Source organism: Branchiostoma lanceolatum, chromosome 5, assembly GCF_035083965.1.
Source record: "Branchiostoma lanceolatum isolate klBraLanc5 chromosome 5, klBraLanc5.hap2, whole genome shotgun sequence".
NCBI lineage: Eukaryota > Metazoa > Chordata > Leptocardii > Amphioxiformes > Branchiostomatidae > Branchiostoma > Branchiostoma lanceolatum.
In genome coordinates this window covers 5149286-5165061 of record NC_089726.1, presented here as the reverse complement: position 1 = coordinate 5165061, position 15776 = coordinate 5149286, and the positions used below count along the sequence as shown (strand labels likewise).

Below are 15776 nucleotides of genomic sequence, written 5' to 3'. Positions count from 1 at the left end.
AATAGTCCACAGTCTGTCTGTTTTTTTTAGTTTTCAATGTTAGAATGTAGCATTTTATCAATTCATGTTTTGCATTATGCTCCTTATAGACCACATGTGGTCATCTGTGCATTTAGCCCTTTTGGGCAGGAATATGCAATGTCTTATCTGCAACTTTTTATGTATTCTTCTTGCATTCCCTTCTCTTAGCACTTGATTTAGGTTATTGGAAAGGGTCAGAACATTTCTAGATGTCAAAAATGTTTGAGCTACGATTCACTGAAATGCAAAAGGCTGAAATCCACCACTATGATGGTGTCCCTATATAATTATGTAGCCTGGACTCCAGCGATGTTAGCTTTGGTCCACCAACAAACGACGTTGGGAGCAGACCAAAGCTAACATGGCTGGAGTCCAGGCAACATGGGGACACCAACATGGTGGCGGATGCAGCCTTTTGCATTACAGTGAATCGTAGCTCAAAGATTTTGCACCCTAAGATATCACGTCAAAATACTCTACATACTATATTCAATGCACATTGGGCCCTCCCTTACGTCAGCTGCTGTCAGTATCTGAAGACCTCAACAGACTACCTGTTCAAGCTGCTATCAGTCAAACCCTTACAGCCGTAAGGCAACTTTGTGAGTGGACTAGAAGTAGCACAGCATTCACTTTTCCCTCTTTGCAGAAATCCTCTCAGTCAATCCCCCATAGGCCATGATGGATGATGCCTAGTTTAAGCAGACTTGGGGTGTCTACCTTACCCACATGATGAGGATATATCAATCAAGTCCTGTCACCAAGTTCTTCATTTCTCTATGGGTTGGCATTTTTCCATCCTCTGTCTTTTCACAAATCCTCTTAGTCAAGCCCCCATAGGCCTTGATGAATCATGCCTGTTTAAGCAAATTTGAGGTTTTTACCAGTCCCAGTCTTGGTAATTGTTACCAAATTCTTTTCAAATGATTTCTTCATATAGTTTGCCAGTCTGCCTTTGTCTTTACTTAAATCCTCTCAGTGAAGCCCCTATAGACTGTGATGGAATTTGCCTGGTTATTAAAGCGGACTTGTGGGGTTCTACCTTTCCCACATAACAGGAGGATACAAGTCCTGTCACCAAGGTCTTCACTTATCTATGGGTTGGCGTTTTTCCATCCAGGTATCTGTCTTTGCACAAATCCTCTCAGTCAAGTCCCCATAGGCCTTGATGGATGATACACAGTTAAGGAGACTTGAGGTTTCTGCCATCCCCACATGCAACTCCTGTCACTCAGGTCTTTATTTCTCTATAAATAGGCATTTTTCATTTGCTGATGACACCAGGGATTCCACATCTAGCTTTTACAACTTTTATGTTGATTCTGTGAGACAGGATGAGGGTGTTTGACAGGAGGGGACACAAGGTTTTCAGTTGGCGATACTAGCTTAGAATTACAATTGTAGAATATGAGAACACACACAGTGTATCATTAAAAGAGCACATCTAATTCAATTCAGCTGCACTATACTGGAAAAAAAACATATATTTTGCAGTGAAGCAAAGTGAAAAAAAACACCAGTGACTCTTCAATGGTGCCAACTCAGAATAACAGCAAATTTTATTCAAATCTGCTACACTATACTAAAACATATCACTTTGTAGTAAAGCAACGTAAAAAACAACACCAACGTATCATTGTTTTTTTAATGTGCCAACTCTGTCAGTTTCTTGGATGAGACCTCAGCAACGTCACGGCAGCTTTGGAAGTATCGGCCAGGATGGCGTAGGCTGCTCCTGCAGTAAGTTCTGTAAGAGATAGGCCAGACATCATTCTAATGCCTCAGTTAACCTTTCCAAACTGATACTCTGCCGGGTAGCTTACGGGCTTTTTTTTGTTTTTCGGAAAGGGTCCGTCCAACTCATGGGAGCTAAATTTGGGCCTTGCATGGGCCCTCTGTTATTCTAATTCTGACTTAAAATCAGTCCAGTTCCTTACAGAATAACATGCCACAATTAAGCCGTAGCACAATCCTAAAACATCAACCAAAAGGAACAAAAACCAGCTTGTAAACTAACTGGCGGGGGCACTGGTTTGGAACTGTGACTAACTTCAGTAAAAGCAGGTGTCCCTCAGAAATAATAAAAAATCTGAATTCTAGTAATTGTAATAAGGAAATATTATAGAAATATACTACGAATGCTGTATGTGGCAATAGAATATGATAGAATCTAAGAAAATGAAACTCAGTTGTGTTACCACAAAGTTGTCAGTGTCCTTGGGACAGGGAGGACTGGGGACATCAAACACAGAAGGGTCCTTGATGCCAGAGGTGATGTTGATGTATCCTAAGGTGGCAATACTTCCCTCTGTGGAAATGGGGAAGAAATCAAAAGTACCACAAATTATCACAGTGTACAATGTTTGACAGTCACTACTTGTACCTGTATTTTTTGCACAGAATGAAAAATAAAGTTTTAATTTTTTTTAAATTAAAAATTGTATAGTCTGTCACCTCACATTACACAAGATTGCACTTGGGTACTTATATTTGCCATGTATGGGCCAGATTTCTTATGGCAACGTTGATTATCTGGACGATTTTACGGATGTCTTGTCATTTTCTTATCATTCAACACAGAATAGAGCATATACTGGGACCATATTGAAGAAAGAAGTAATGGTAGATTTTTCATTGGATGTGACAAGTAGATGCTGATTGGCATGAGTCACTAATGCAATCAGTAAAATTCAACGCTCTTTTACTCGACGTGAAATGGCGGCAGCCTTTTGTTTACCTGTCATAAGAGTTTCTGAAAAAGGAATACAGCCATCTCGGTTGAAGGTAAGTGTCCCCTTGAACAGGAGGCCTGGTCCTGGTGATATCTTCTCGATGTCGTACACATCAAGAGTAACGCCCTTTGGCCCTCCCATGTCTAGTGATGTCGCAATTGTGGCATTCGCTGCAAAACAAAAGGAGACATGCCTTTTTTACAATTAATTATGCTATTTGTTTGTTTTGCATAATAGGTAAAATGCTGCTAAGCATAACACACCAGTTTTGTTGCCCAAAAGACATAGTTAAATCACACAGAGAAACTGAGTCTCAAAATGCCGTGCAAAACAATTATAGCAATGTTTGTCTAGCATATATGATACATTTTGTAAATGGTCCGACGTATTAGACAGCATCCGCTGTCTTTCTTTAGTGACTGAGTCAACCACTTTCGTCAGTCTTTTACGACATACAACGCATGCTGTCTGAAACATCTGATCGTTTATAAAACTTATCTGGTTACTTGTCAATGGGTGATATTTTAGTACTGAGTATCTCATTACCTGTATGTTTAACCTTCATCGACGTCTCTCAAGCATGGATTGTTTTTTTTTTTAATGAACGCACTCAGTGCAAGGCCGTAGGGGGGTACTCATCTAAGCACTGCACTTATTGTTACTGCAGCAGCATCTCTTCACCCTAGGTCAGAAACATCAATGCTCGAGACAAGTATGTATGACTTCACTGACCCATTAGGAGAAGCAGGGGTTACGAAGGCTGCTCTGGAAATTCCCTACCCCATCTAGGCCGGAATGTTTTGATTATATAGGAATTTCTGTCTGTACAATGCATCTTTTAGTAACCTCAATCCTGACATACTTACCAGGCATGCAGTTGTGTATTTGCGTAGTCAGTTTGCCGGTCGTACAGAACCCGTGGCTGATGGTGTACTGCATCATCTACAAGGATTGGTTATGCGGAATTAGCCTTATAATGTATCTAAATGCAAGGGAACAAAACTATGAGAAGACATGCACTGGCAAACCCTCATAAGTATAATTTACGTTTTGCTGTATGTAAGATTACTAAGAATATATGTATCATATGATTATGAAAAGTTAAGGGGTAAAGTTACACATCTACAGTGATAAGAAAAACATAAAATTCTTCTTGTTACTTTTTTGAAAATCACCGCATCCGCGTATAACACACAAACACATGCACATACACACATGAACACGCACACACATGCATGTACACACACACATGCACACATACATACACACACACGCAAGCACACAGGCATGGGCGCACATACACACATGCATGAGTTGTGTAAGTACAATGCGGCCCCGTATCTGTTCGGATTCTATTGGATCTTAGTTTCCGGATCACCGTGTTCCTTGTTCAGATATGTCAGGATCCGAGGCCATTTCGTGCAGTGTTTGCACTCATAAAACTTACTAAATTCTGTGTGAACTATTACTGTGAAACATATGTCTTTTGAGGGGGCTATAGTTGCTGTAGTCAGGGACATGCTTGCATATTATATTTTCAGCCAACCTTGTTGTAATCTTGCATCATCTTGAAACCCTGTCCGACATAGGCAACTTTCTTGTTGACCAAGTCGACAGAATGCATAAATGCTGTTGTTGACACATCTGTGAGACAAAGGTTACAGTTATCAGTATGTATGCTTAAACACTTTCACCTTCCCATGCTAAGGTCAGCCACGTGGTACCAAATTTGAATTGATTACAGTGTTAGCAGCTGGGAAACGTTAAAGTATCATATCCCTAAGAAGAAGTAACAATGAAATTGTCAGACTATTTGCAACACGGTTGTAGTGCTATGCGAAAGGTTCCGCCCTTAGGCTTCGCCAAAAATTCATTTTGGGATCGCCGATCAAAAACACATGTACCTGTTACCTAGGTGTATCATGTACTAAATATCATTACGACTATCTACCGTCTAGCATTACGTTGTCTGTTGAACTAGAACGTAGTCAAGAACACATGCAAAATAAAAGGCAAAGGACTATGGCCCAAGAAGGCTTCAAAACTCACCAAGCTTCCCGGCCCTTATAGTTGCGTTCTGAACGCCAATGGTGCACTCGAACTGTTTGGGAGGACAGCAGGCCTCGGTCATCACCGAGCACCCTCCCAGCAGGAACGCTATATTTGTTTTATACAATAAAACTTATACTCAGGTTTACACAATCTTACATGTCATTACCATCTGCATGTTAAGAGCCTGGTATGGTTATAACTGGACGTATTGTTGCAGTACCACAAGGGGCTGCTAGGTGGGCCTCATCAAAAGCTACCCTTCGTTCAGTGTCAATACATACCCACACCCCAAGTATCATAAGAACCATCTACAACTCTTTTGAGTTACACTGTCCACAAAGAACCCAAACGATCCCGAAAAGATTTGTGGTCTTCCTAAGGAGGTAACTAGCGTTCATTACACGAGGTATACAGGCAGCTTTCAAGCTTAACATCCAAGCAGATGTAGCGTTGTGCCCTTGGGAAAGGCACTCTACACGACCTTCCCTGGCGGTGGAATGACGCCCACCGAGCCTTTTCGGCTAATCTGTTGAACAGTGTGCCAAAAAACACACTACAATTTGCTTGCTGATGTGCCATCATCTACCACATTTGCCACTAAGAACCGTTAAAGGTTTTGAAGCAAACGACATTCCGCTTTAACTAAGCACACACAGTCAATAACAAGAGCAGGTACTAGGTGCAAATCTGTCTTTGTCGACAAGAAAGGGAAATAGAAATAAGTTTAGGTAAAAACTAGTCTCACCGATTGCGACGAGCTTCAGCATTTCTCTGACAATATCGTGTCGTTCAAGTGAAAGAGGAAAAAGCTGTCGATGAGCTGATCACGGGGTATTGACGTAAGAACTATTTAAGATTCCTGAAAGGTCGAACAGGACTTTGACCTCTTGGTAAAAGTCATATGACTACTGAAGGGGAGTAAACACTGCACTCCGTGGCCTTTCATTTATACGAACCACCAAGGGTTCATTTCCAAGCAGATGTAGCGTCTGGCTCAGTGTTTTAAGTGCGCTGTGGCCACTGAGCCCGGCCCTGCATCTGCTTGAAGGTTGTATAGTGGTGACGTCAATTGTCGAGCCATAATATGTCCATCCAGGGTCTTGATTCTCCTCTAGCATTTTTCCATTCAGTTCTCTGTAATTGTATAAATCCCCTAATAGATGATGCCTTCCTGAGTAGACTTCCCAGACATGACAGGAGGATGCCACTCATGTCAGCAATGCCTTTATTCCTCAATAGCTTCACATTTTTCCATCAGCTCCCCGTCTCGGCAAAATTCCTGTCAGTCAGGTACGCCCCCCCCCCCCCACAAGCCTTGATGGATGGTTATTCCCACATGAGAGGAGGAGTCCTTTCAGCAAGCTCTTTATTTCTCAAAAGGTTTGCAATTTTCATGTGGTTATGACACCAGAGATTCCACACCTAGGTTTTACACATTGTTTGTCCATTTTATGATAAAGGAGGGGAAGGATACGTTGATGAAGCTTAGAATCGAGTGGAAGGATATATAACAGGAGTGGTACACACTTTTTTCCGCTTGTAATACGTACGTAAAAGCTACTACTTTCACAAGATAACAAAGAACACACAGTTTAACATAGACAGAGCGAATTTTATTCAATTAAGCTGCACTACAATAAAAGAATTATATTTTACATTTTTGCAGATTATTTTGCCCATAGTAGGCTAAGCAAAGAGAACAACATTCAATGTGGTTCTTCAATGGTTCCGGCAATTTTGTTGGATTCTGGGATGTGCCCTCAGCATCATCACGGGAGAGACGGAAGTATCGGCCAGGATGGAGCAGGCTGGTCCTGCAGTGAGTTCTGTAAGAGAATGTAAGACAGACATTACTCTACAATTCCAGATCTTCTAGGGACGAGGCTTGAAATGCCTGCAACTAACAGGTGTAACCATATGTCGTTTAGCAGAACATAGGAATATCTATTACTAAGTTAATGAGACCGTTGTCTTACCACGAAGTTGTCAGTGTCCTTGGGACAGGGAGGACTGGGAACGTCAAACACAGAAGGGTCCTTGATGCCAGAGGTGATGTTGATATACGCCAGGGTGAAAATACTTCCGTCTGTAAAAGTTTTTAAACGGTTTCAGGTTCATGTATAGTGTGTTACCTCACATAGACAAGATCGTTTCTGCGAATTCATATTGCAATGGATGAAATTTCTTGGAGGCTATCGCTACACCGTACATTAAACCAATGTGTCATCGACGCCATTTTAAGAATGTATTGACCACCTGTATGCATAGCTTGGGTACTGATTTCTGTAAATCTACCTGTTTGAAAATGTGGTAGGCTTACGGTACCCGGCGGAATAAGGCCGTTCACCATTCCATGCACGCATGCGCAAGGTCAAAGGTGAAGGCCCCTTACTTGCAAATAATTTTTGTCTCGACCATGCGCTTTTACCTTTGACCTTGTGCATGCGTGCATGGAATGGTGAACGGCCTCATTATTAGGTCTATCCTAGTCTCCAAGCAGACCTACGGGTTGGCAAAGACCGTATCCAACAGGCAGAAGGAGTTTTCACTATAAGCTCCTTCTTCCAGTTGGATACGGTCTTTGCAATCTATTGGGTCTGGTTGGAGACTAGGTCTATCCGCCAAAATTACCAAATTGAATATGTGAGAACAATTCCTGCAGTATCGTCCTATTGTAAACTGGCACTGGAATAATGTATTAAATCACCGCCTTTTACAAACCTGTCATAAGAGTTTCCGAGAAAGGAATGCAGCCATCATGGTTGACCGAGTAGGTCCCCTTGTACATGTACTCTGGTGCGATCTTCCCGATGTCGTAAACATCAATCACCACGCCGTTTGGTCCTCCCATGTCGAGTGATGACGCAACTATAGCGCTCGCTACAAACAAACATGAGACAACATGCTATTTGTTTGTATTTGTTTATCTATTTATTTGTTTCTGTTTTATTTATACCATGTAGGCGCGCTCAGTGCTTAACACACTGCTTTCCATGCGTTCCCTGTACATAATAACAGCAGTTTTGAAAAGTACTATAAGTTTAACCATCATCCATACACGAAGCTGAGTCTCAAATGATTTAAAAAAACACAACAATGTCTCTCAAGCATAAGTTGGTTTTATGATTAAGAATTGCTGTCTGTACAAGACAACTTTTTATCAACATTCTCCACTCTTACCAGGTAAGCAGTTGTGTATTGGCGCGGCAAGTTTAACGGCCGTACAGTGCCCCTGGATGATGGTGTATTGCATCATCTACAAGACGAAGAGACTGCACGATCAATCTCACAAATTATAAATGCAGGGGAACAAAAATATGAGAATAGATACACTGGTAAATCCTGATAAATGCAATCTACAATTGTACGTATGTAGTAGAGATATGCGAATGTTACGAATATTACTATAACAGTTAACAAGTGGAAATGCAGCGTTATACAGGAGCAGTACGTACGTGATAGCATAACTTCTGCCCAGTAACTTTGCTGTCAATCACAATTCGTGCCATGTATACAACACGCACACATAGAGACGTAGACACACATCCATTAGCCTCCGTTGCAAACTCCTTCCGGCTGTTTTCTTTTCCAAGTTACAGTTTTACTATTTACATTTTTTTCTTATTGCTGGCCGGCTACACATGCATGCATGTACACACACACACACACACACACACACACACACACACACACACACACACACACACACACAAACACACACACACACACATTTACAGTACATACTGTACACATTGTGCTTACACATACATTATATACATATACTCACATACTAAGATCCAACCACCACGTCTTTTAAAAATCTGGCTTTGTCTTATACGTACGACCTATTGGAAATATCCTTGTAATTGTGTGGTCTAGGTCAGTTCATTTATTTATCGTTAAATGCAACAGAACATTACACCGACTCTCAAGGCAGCGTAGCTGATATTGTAGAGTCGACATTTATGGACAGATATATAGGCAATAAAAATTTAAACAACACTAATTTAGATACAATGCTACAATCAATCAATAAAAATCAGCCCACAATCCAGTTAACATCCTTAAGTCATATGATGAAATGCATAAATACATTATCATTTACATGAGATAAAAGATATAATAAGTTTAGTGCGTTCGAAGGTCAGAGGTCATTTAGAGAAAGGGTGAACTGATAATGTCCGTAAGGTGTCAATTTGGAGGCTATAGTTGCTATAGTCAGCGACTTGTTTGCGTATAATGTTAACTGACCTTGTTGTAATCTTGCACGATCTTGTAATCCTGTCCGATAAAGGCAAGCTTCTTGCTGACAAAGTCGAAAGAGTGCATAGAGCTCGTTGCTGACACATCTGTAGGGCAAAGGTTACAGTGATATGGATTCTAGAAGTAAGCATGCTTAAACGCTTTCAACTTTCCCCCGGCTGAAGTAGCATTTTGGTAGGGAGAATATTAAGACACCATGTCATTAAGAGACTACTAAAGATCCCATGCCAATGGAATTAACAGTCGAATTAAACCAGACCATTTCCAACACAGTCCTAGTTCTGCATAAAGGCTCCGTCTTTGAGGCTTCGCCAAAAATGTATTCTTACCATAATTACATATCTTCCTGCGTATCAACGAAAAGTATCTGTTACTAAAAGCTAGTGCGCAATATGCTATGAATACTTTCCGTCTATGTTCCGTCTTGACTAGCTTGATGAGTACTAACTTAAGGTACCAAGGAGGCATGTGATATACAAGGCACACGGATTGACCCTTAATTTATCTGCACTATACACAAGACATATTCAAAACTTACCGATCTTCCCGTCCATGAAAGTGGCGTTCTGACCGCCATAGATGCACTCCCACTGTTTGGGAACACAGCAGGTCTCCACAACCACCGAGCACCCTCCCACAAGGAGGGCTGGTGGTTTCATGAAATACAACACATAGTCAGGTTTATACAATCTCACAGATCACGAACATGCAATCTGTCTAAACTAGAGGTTCTGCTCCAGAAGAAGCTGTTAGGTAGCCTATAATCGAGGTTGTCCGAAGGCTTCGATTAGTTAACACCTATTCTCATGCCCAAATATGGAGATCCATCCACAACTTCTCGAGACATTCTGTCTTCAAACATGCATACAACGTTAAAAAAGCCTGTATACGACTGTCTCTTGTCACGTGATTATCAACATCAAGTCACGTCACAAGAGAACTCCAAGACGAGATCTGACCTTATTACTGGGTTGACGAAGAGACAGAGAATTCGTCTCGAAAGCTCCCCAGAGCAATCTTTTTTATGTTGTGTGTAATGCTTAAATGTTTGTCAAAACATAAAAAAGCGTCACCGATAACACAAGCTTCTTGGCGAAGATAATTAGCGCTCGACACATGAGGTATAGCTAGGAAGATGTTGAACAAAGCATTCCGTTTTAACTGAGCACACACCAACCAATAACATTAGAGGAGCAAAACTGTTTTTGTCAACAAAAAAGAGGAATAGAAATGATTCTAGGTAAAAACTAGTCTCACCGATTGCGACGAGCTTCATCATTTCTCTGACAATATCGTGTTGTTCAGGTGAAAGATAAAACTGTAAATGAGCTAAGTACAGGATATTGACGTAATAACTATTTTGAGGCTCCTGAAATGTTCTACCGGACGTTAAGGTGTTTTGGGTCAACACCACATGACTACTGAAGGAGAGCTCGAGTATGCACTGCGCAGCCTCCATGGCCTTGCAAAGTTAATCATAAACCAACCGAGAGTCGGGCACCTCATACATCCATTAGATATCCAGAGCTTTTAAAGATTTGGATGCAAATGATTTCCACAAATTAACATGGTATATATGTATGATAATATGTTACTTTGACTGATTTACACATGTCACAAACATGGCATTCCTATAATCTACCACTAACAACATTTACCATGTAGAGCATACGTTCGGTACCTGGTCATGCTCCACCTGTCATAGATTACATTCGCTACATGTACTAGCATCCAGGGATATCATAATATCACTCTCTAGCATTTTTTTTTCCATTCTGCATTCAGTTCTCTGTATTAGCATAAATCCCCTAATGTATGTTGCCTTCTTGAGTAGACTTCCCAGACATGACAGGAGGATGCTACTCACGTCAACAAAGTCTTTATTTCTCCATAGCTTGACATTTTTCCGTGAGTTCCCTGTCTCTGCAAAACTCCTCTCAGTCAGGCCTTCGTGGGCCTTGATGGATGATTATCTCCAGATAATGGGGGGATACGAGTCTTGTCACTCAGTATGTTCATTTTTTTCTCAGAAGGTTGGCATTTTTCATTTGGCTATGTCACAAGAGATTCCACACCTAGGTTTTACAAATACTGTGTCCATTTTATGATAAAGGAGGGGAAGGGTAGATACGTCGATGAAGGTTAGACTCGAGGGGAAGGATATATATAACAGGAGGAGTACACAATGTTATCCGCTTGTGATACGTACGTAAAAGCTACTATTTTCACATGATAACAAAGAACACACAGTATAACATAGAAAAAGCGAATTTTATTCAATTTAGCTGCACTACACTAAAAAAGTTAACGTTACATCTTACATTTCTGCAGATCATTTTGCCCATAGTAGGCTAGGCAAAGAGAGCAACATTCATTGTAGTTCTTGAATGGTTCCGTCAACTTTGTTGGATTCTGGGATGTGCCCTCAGCATCATCACGGGAGAGACGGAAGTATCGGCCAGGATGGCAAAGGCTGCTCCTGCAGCGAGTTCTGTAAGAGGATACAGGACAGACATAACTCACGTGCATAGCTCTACAATTCCAGATCAATAGTCTGAGTGCTCTCTTATAGGGGCGGTGCTCAAATGCCTGCAACTCACTGCAACTGTGTAACCAAATTTCTTTCAACAGAACATAGGGGAATCTATTGAGTAAGTTAGTTAGACCGTTGTCTTACCGCGAAGTTGTCGGCATCCTTCGAACAGGGAGGACTGGGAACGTCAAACACAGAAGGGTCCTTGATGCCAGAGGTGACGTTGAAATACCCCAGGGAGGAAATACTTCCCTCTGTAAAAATGGTTTCAGGTTCATGTTAAGTGTGTTACCTCACATAAACACGATCGTTTCTGCGAATTAAGATTGCAATGGATGAAATTTCTTGGAGGCTATCGCTACACCGTACATTAAAGGAAAGCTACACAAAAAATTGAAAATCCTACTATGCTATGTTTGATATATCCCAAAGTCAAGTTCTTATTTCAAGTTGTTTCACATAAGTCCGCCATAGTTCTTGGATTTTCCACCGTTTGCAATTTATGCCGTGCCTTCTCATATGATAATGGTATTATATGACGTCAGTGTTCTAGATTCTTAACCTGATGATTGAATTATATGACGTCAGTGTTCAGTGTACCGTAAATAATCAGGTGAGAAGGCGTCAGCACGGCATAAGTTGCAAATGGTGGAAGATCCCAAAACTATGACGGACTTCTGTGAAACAACTTGAAGTAAGAATCAGACTTTGGAATATTTTAAGCATAGCATAGTAGGATATTCTTTTTTTCTAAAGCTTTCCTTTAAACCAAAGTGTCGTCGACGTCTTTTCAAGAATGCATTGACCACATGTCTGCATACCTTGGATACTTCTTTAAAACTACCTCATTGAAAATGTGGTAGTCTTACGGTACCCGACGGAATAAGGCCGTTCACAATTCCATGCACGCATACGCAAGGTCAAAGGTGAAGGCCCCTTACTTGTAAATAATTCTTGTCTCGACCATCATGCACCTTCACCTTTGACCTTGTGCATGCGTGCATGGAATGGTGAACGGGCTCATAATAAGGTCCATCCAACGAAATTACCACATTGAATATGTGAGGACAATTCCTACAGTATCGTGCTATTGTAACTTGGCACTGTAATAATGTGATCATCGCCTTTTACAAACCTGTCATAAGAGTTTGCGAGAAAGGAAGGCAGCCATCTTGGTTGACTGAGTAGGTCCCCTTGTACATGTACTCTGATGCGATCTTCCCGATGTCGTAAACATCAATCACCACGCCGTTTGGTCCTCCCATGTCGAGTGATGACGCAACCATGACGCTCGCTACAAACAAACATACATGAGCCAACATGTCGTTTGTTTACAATTATGCTATTTGCGTTTGTTTATTTGTTTTCACTTGTTTATCAAAATTCTCCTCACACATATGAGAGAACATATAGTATTTCATTTTCTACCTCTCACCAAGGAAACATATCATACATCAGCAAAATAGTTGAAACTTTGCATGATACATTATAAAGCAACATAATCAACCATAATTAAGTCTGACTAAACATATTGCACTATATAGTATTACAAGACAACATAATTAAATGCTTATTAAACGTGTTGCACTATTTCTAATCAACATTTTTTTCTTATGAATAACAGATAAAACACCTCTAGGCGTAACATAGCAGTTTTGAAAAATATTTTCAGTTTAACCCTCTTCCTCAAGCACGATTATGTAATGACATATGTTGATAGAGTTATTATGACTCAAATGACTGTGTATCCCTGTTATATTGTATCTGGCCCTTACCTCTTCCCTCATGACCTCAATGTAAAGCGGCCTGCGTGCCGATTTGAGCTTCTCATGAATAAACAATGGTTCAAACAAACCAACTCTGAGTCTTAATGATGAACAAAACCATGATAATGTCCCTCAAGCATATATTTGTTTTAGGATTAACAATAACTGTCTGCACAAGACACCTTTTATCAACCTTCTCCACTCTTACCAGGTAGGCAGTTGTTTAATGGTACGGTGAGTTTAGCGGCCGCACAGTACCCCTTGGCGATGGTGTATTGCATCATCTACAAGAAGAAGAGAATCCACGATCAATCTCACAAATTATCTATATGCAGGGGAACAAAAATATGAGAAGAGATACACTGGTATATTCTGATAAATATTATCTACATTTGTACGTATGTAGTAGAGATATGCGAATGTTACGAATAATACTATAACACGTGGAAATGTAGCGTTATACATGAGCAGTGCGTGATATGAGAAGCATAACCGTCTTCTAAGTAACTTTGCTGTAATCACAATTCGTGGCATGTATACAACAGCACACACAGAGACACAGAGACACACTGACAGTACATACTGTACACAATGCGCTTACACATGCATTATATACATATACCTATATACTAAGATCCAACCACCACATATCAATATACATTTAAAATCCACCTTTTTCTCATGAGTACGGCCTATTGGAAATATCATTTTGTGGTCTAGGTCAGTTTGGAGGCTATGGTTGGTATAGTCAGCGACTTGTTTGCATATATTATAATGTTATCTGACCTTGTTGTAATCTTGCACGATCTTGAAATCTTGTCCAATAAAGGCAATTTTCTTGCTGACAAAGTCGAAAGATTGCATAGAGCTCGTTGTTGACACATCTGTGGTGCAAAGGTTACAGTAATATGGAGACTAGAAGCATGCATTCTTAAATGCTTTCAACTTTCCCCATGCTCATGTAACATTTTTGCACCAAATCTTTATTGCTTACAGGCATAGGCAGCAGGATGAATATTAAAACACCATGTCCTTAAGAGACCGCTAAAAATCCAATAATGGAATTAACAGTTGAATCATACCAGTGCATTTCCAACACAGTCCTAGCTCTGCATAAAAGCTTCGTCTTTGTGGCTTCGCCAAAAACGTCTTCTTACCATGATTACGTATTTGGCTGCGTATCAACGAAAAGTATCTGTTACCAAAAGTGCGCAATGTGCTATCAATGCTTTCCGTCTATGTTCCGTCTTAACTAGCATCATGAATACTGAATTAAGGTACCAGGAAGACATGTAGCATACAAGGCACACGGATTGACCCTTAGCGTATCTGTACTAATCTATACCCCAAGACGTATTCAAAACTTACCTATCTTCCCGTCCTTAAAAGTGGCGTTCTGACCACCAAGGGTGCACTCAAACTGTTTGGGGACACAGCAGGTCTCCACAAACACCGAGCACCCTCCCACAAGGAGGGCTAGTGGTTTCATGAAATACAACACATAGTCAGGTTTATACAATCTTGCAAATAATAACCGTCTGCGTGTTCAGAACACGCGATATGTCAAAACCAAACTTTTTGCTGCAGCGATATAGGAAGCTGTTAGGTGTCCCATAAATGAGCTTGTTTGGCTTCGATTAGCTAACACCTATTCTCATACTCATAACGTTACATATGAAGATCCATCCTCAACTTCTCGAGATATGCTGTCCACAAACATGCATATAACATACAAACGTCACCCATAACATAACATTGGCGAACTTCAAGGTAACTATGGTTCAGCACATGAGAATATCTAGGCAGATTTTGAGCAAACGACATTACGCCAGTCAATGACATATCAGGGGCAAATCTGTTTTTGTCGACCGAAAAAGAGGAATAGAAAACTTCTAGGTAAAAACTAGTCTCACCGATAGCGACGAGCTTCATCATTTCTCTGACAATATCGCGGTGTTCAAGTAAAAGAGGAAAAAGCTCTATATGAGCTAAGTACAGGATATTGACGTAATAGCTATTTCGAGGCACCTGAAATGTCCTACCAGACGTTGACCTCTTCTTTGTCAACTGAAGAAAAATAAGCACTACGCAGTCTCTGTGGCCTTGTGAAGCTAATCATCAACCAAATGAGGGTTAAACTCCAAGCAGATGTAAGTTTTGACTCAGTACTTTGCGCATAGGTGCTTTGCGGTGACCAGAAAGGCGAAACGCTTAGTCTTACCCTACATGTGCTTGAAGATTAGATACGGTTTATTTCCTATGTTGACCTACGAAAAATATATAAACTCAACACAAAAGATCGGAAAATCTCTTCCAAAATCTGAAACAAAATCTGCACCTGGAATTAAAAAGCAGGGCCAAAATCCGCACTATTCACTTTCTGCCCCAAGAGCTACCTACTAATAAAGC

The 15776-nt window shown here is 40.7% G+C and overlaps 2 protein-coding genes across 4 annotated transcripts; both read right to left on the bottom strand.

The window, feature by feature from the left end:
• Nucleotides 1-1552: 1552 nt before the first annotated feature.
• On the bottom strand, nucleotides 1553-10480 carry LOC136434557 (ependymin-related protein 1-like). Of its 3 annotated transcripts, none has more exons than XM_066427421.1 (7): nucleotides 10326-10480; nucleotides 4803-4910; nucleotides 4300-4397; nucleotides 3620-3695; nucleotides 2759-2923; nucleotides 2220-2329; nucleotides 1553-1768 (listed from the first exon to the last, which is right to left on the bottom strand). In XM_066427421.1, the coding sequence occupies exons 1-7, from the start codon at nucleotides 10345-10347 to the stop codon at nucleotides 1712-1714; spliced, it is 636 nt and encodes a 211-aa protein (XP_066283518.1). In that variant the 5' UTR covers nucleotides 10348-10480; the 3' UTR covers nucleotides 1553-1711. The 3 variants fall into 3 exon arrangements, with proteins under 3 accessions (XP_066283518.1, XP_066283520.1, XP_066283519.1); XM_066427423.1 differs by lacking the exon at nucleotides 10326-10480 and adding an exon at nucleotides 5551-5672; XM_066427422.1 differs by lacking the exons at nucleotides 1553-1768; nucleotides 2220-2329; nucleotides 2759-2923; ... (1 more) ...; nucleotides 4300-4397; nucleotides 4803-4910 and adding exons at nucleotides 6397-6631; nucleotides 6782-6891; nucleotides 7527-7685; ... (1 more) ...; nucleotides 9057-9154; nucleotides 9607-9714 and having other exon boundaries at nucleotides 10326-10458.
• An 840-nt stretch (nucleotides 10481-11320) lies between these two features.
• On the bottom strand, nucleotides 11321-15400 carry LOC136436005 (development-specific protein LVN1.2-like). Its single transcript, XM_066429719.1, has 7 exons — nucleotides 15281-15400; nucleotides 14736-14843; nucleotides 14154-14251; nucleotides 13576-13651; nucleotides 12737-12895; nucleotides 11746-11855; nucleotides 11321-11559 (listed from the first exon to the last, which is right to left on the bottom strand). The coding sequence occupies exons 1-7, from the start codon at nucleotides 15300-15302 to the stop codon at nucleotides 11503-11505; spliced, it is 630 nt and encodes a 209-aa protein (XP_066285816.1). The 5' UTR covers nucleotides 15303-15400; the 3' UTR covers nucleotides 11321-11502.
• Between the last annotated feature and the right edge of the window lie 376 nt (nucleotides 15401-15776).

Bases quoted from the DNA above. Each gene is read 5' to 3' on its own strand.
- LOC136434557 (XM_066427421.1), bottom strand. From the start codon at position 10,347: ATGATGAAGCTCGTCGCAATCG. The intron at 4,911-10,325 runs GTGAGACTAGTT...AAACAAATATAG, and splicing joins GATGAAGCTCGTCGCAATCG to CGTTCCTGCTGGGAGGGTGC. The intron at 3,696-4,299 runs GTTGGCTGAAAA...CAATCCTTGTAG, and splicing joins TGATGCAAGATTACAACAAG to ATGATGCAGTACACCATCAG.
- LOC136436005 (XM_066429719.1), bottom strand. From the start codon at position 15,302: ATGATGAAGCTCGTCGCTATCG. The intron at 11,856-12,736 runs GTTTGTAAAAGG...CCATTTTTACAG, and splicing joins CTCGCAAACTCTTATGACAG to AGGGAAGTATTTCCTCCCTG. The intron at 11,560-11,745 runs GTAAGACAACGG...ATCCTCTTACAG, and splicing joins AGGATGCCGACAACTTCGCG to AACTCGCTGCAGGAGCAGCC.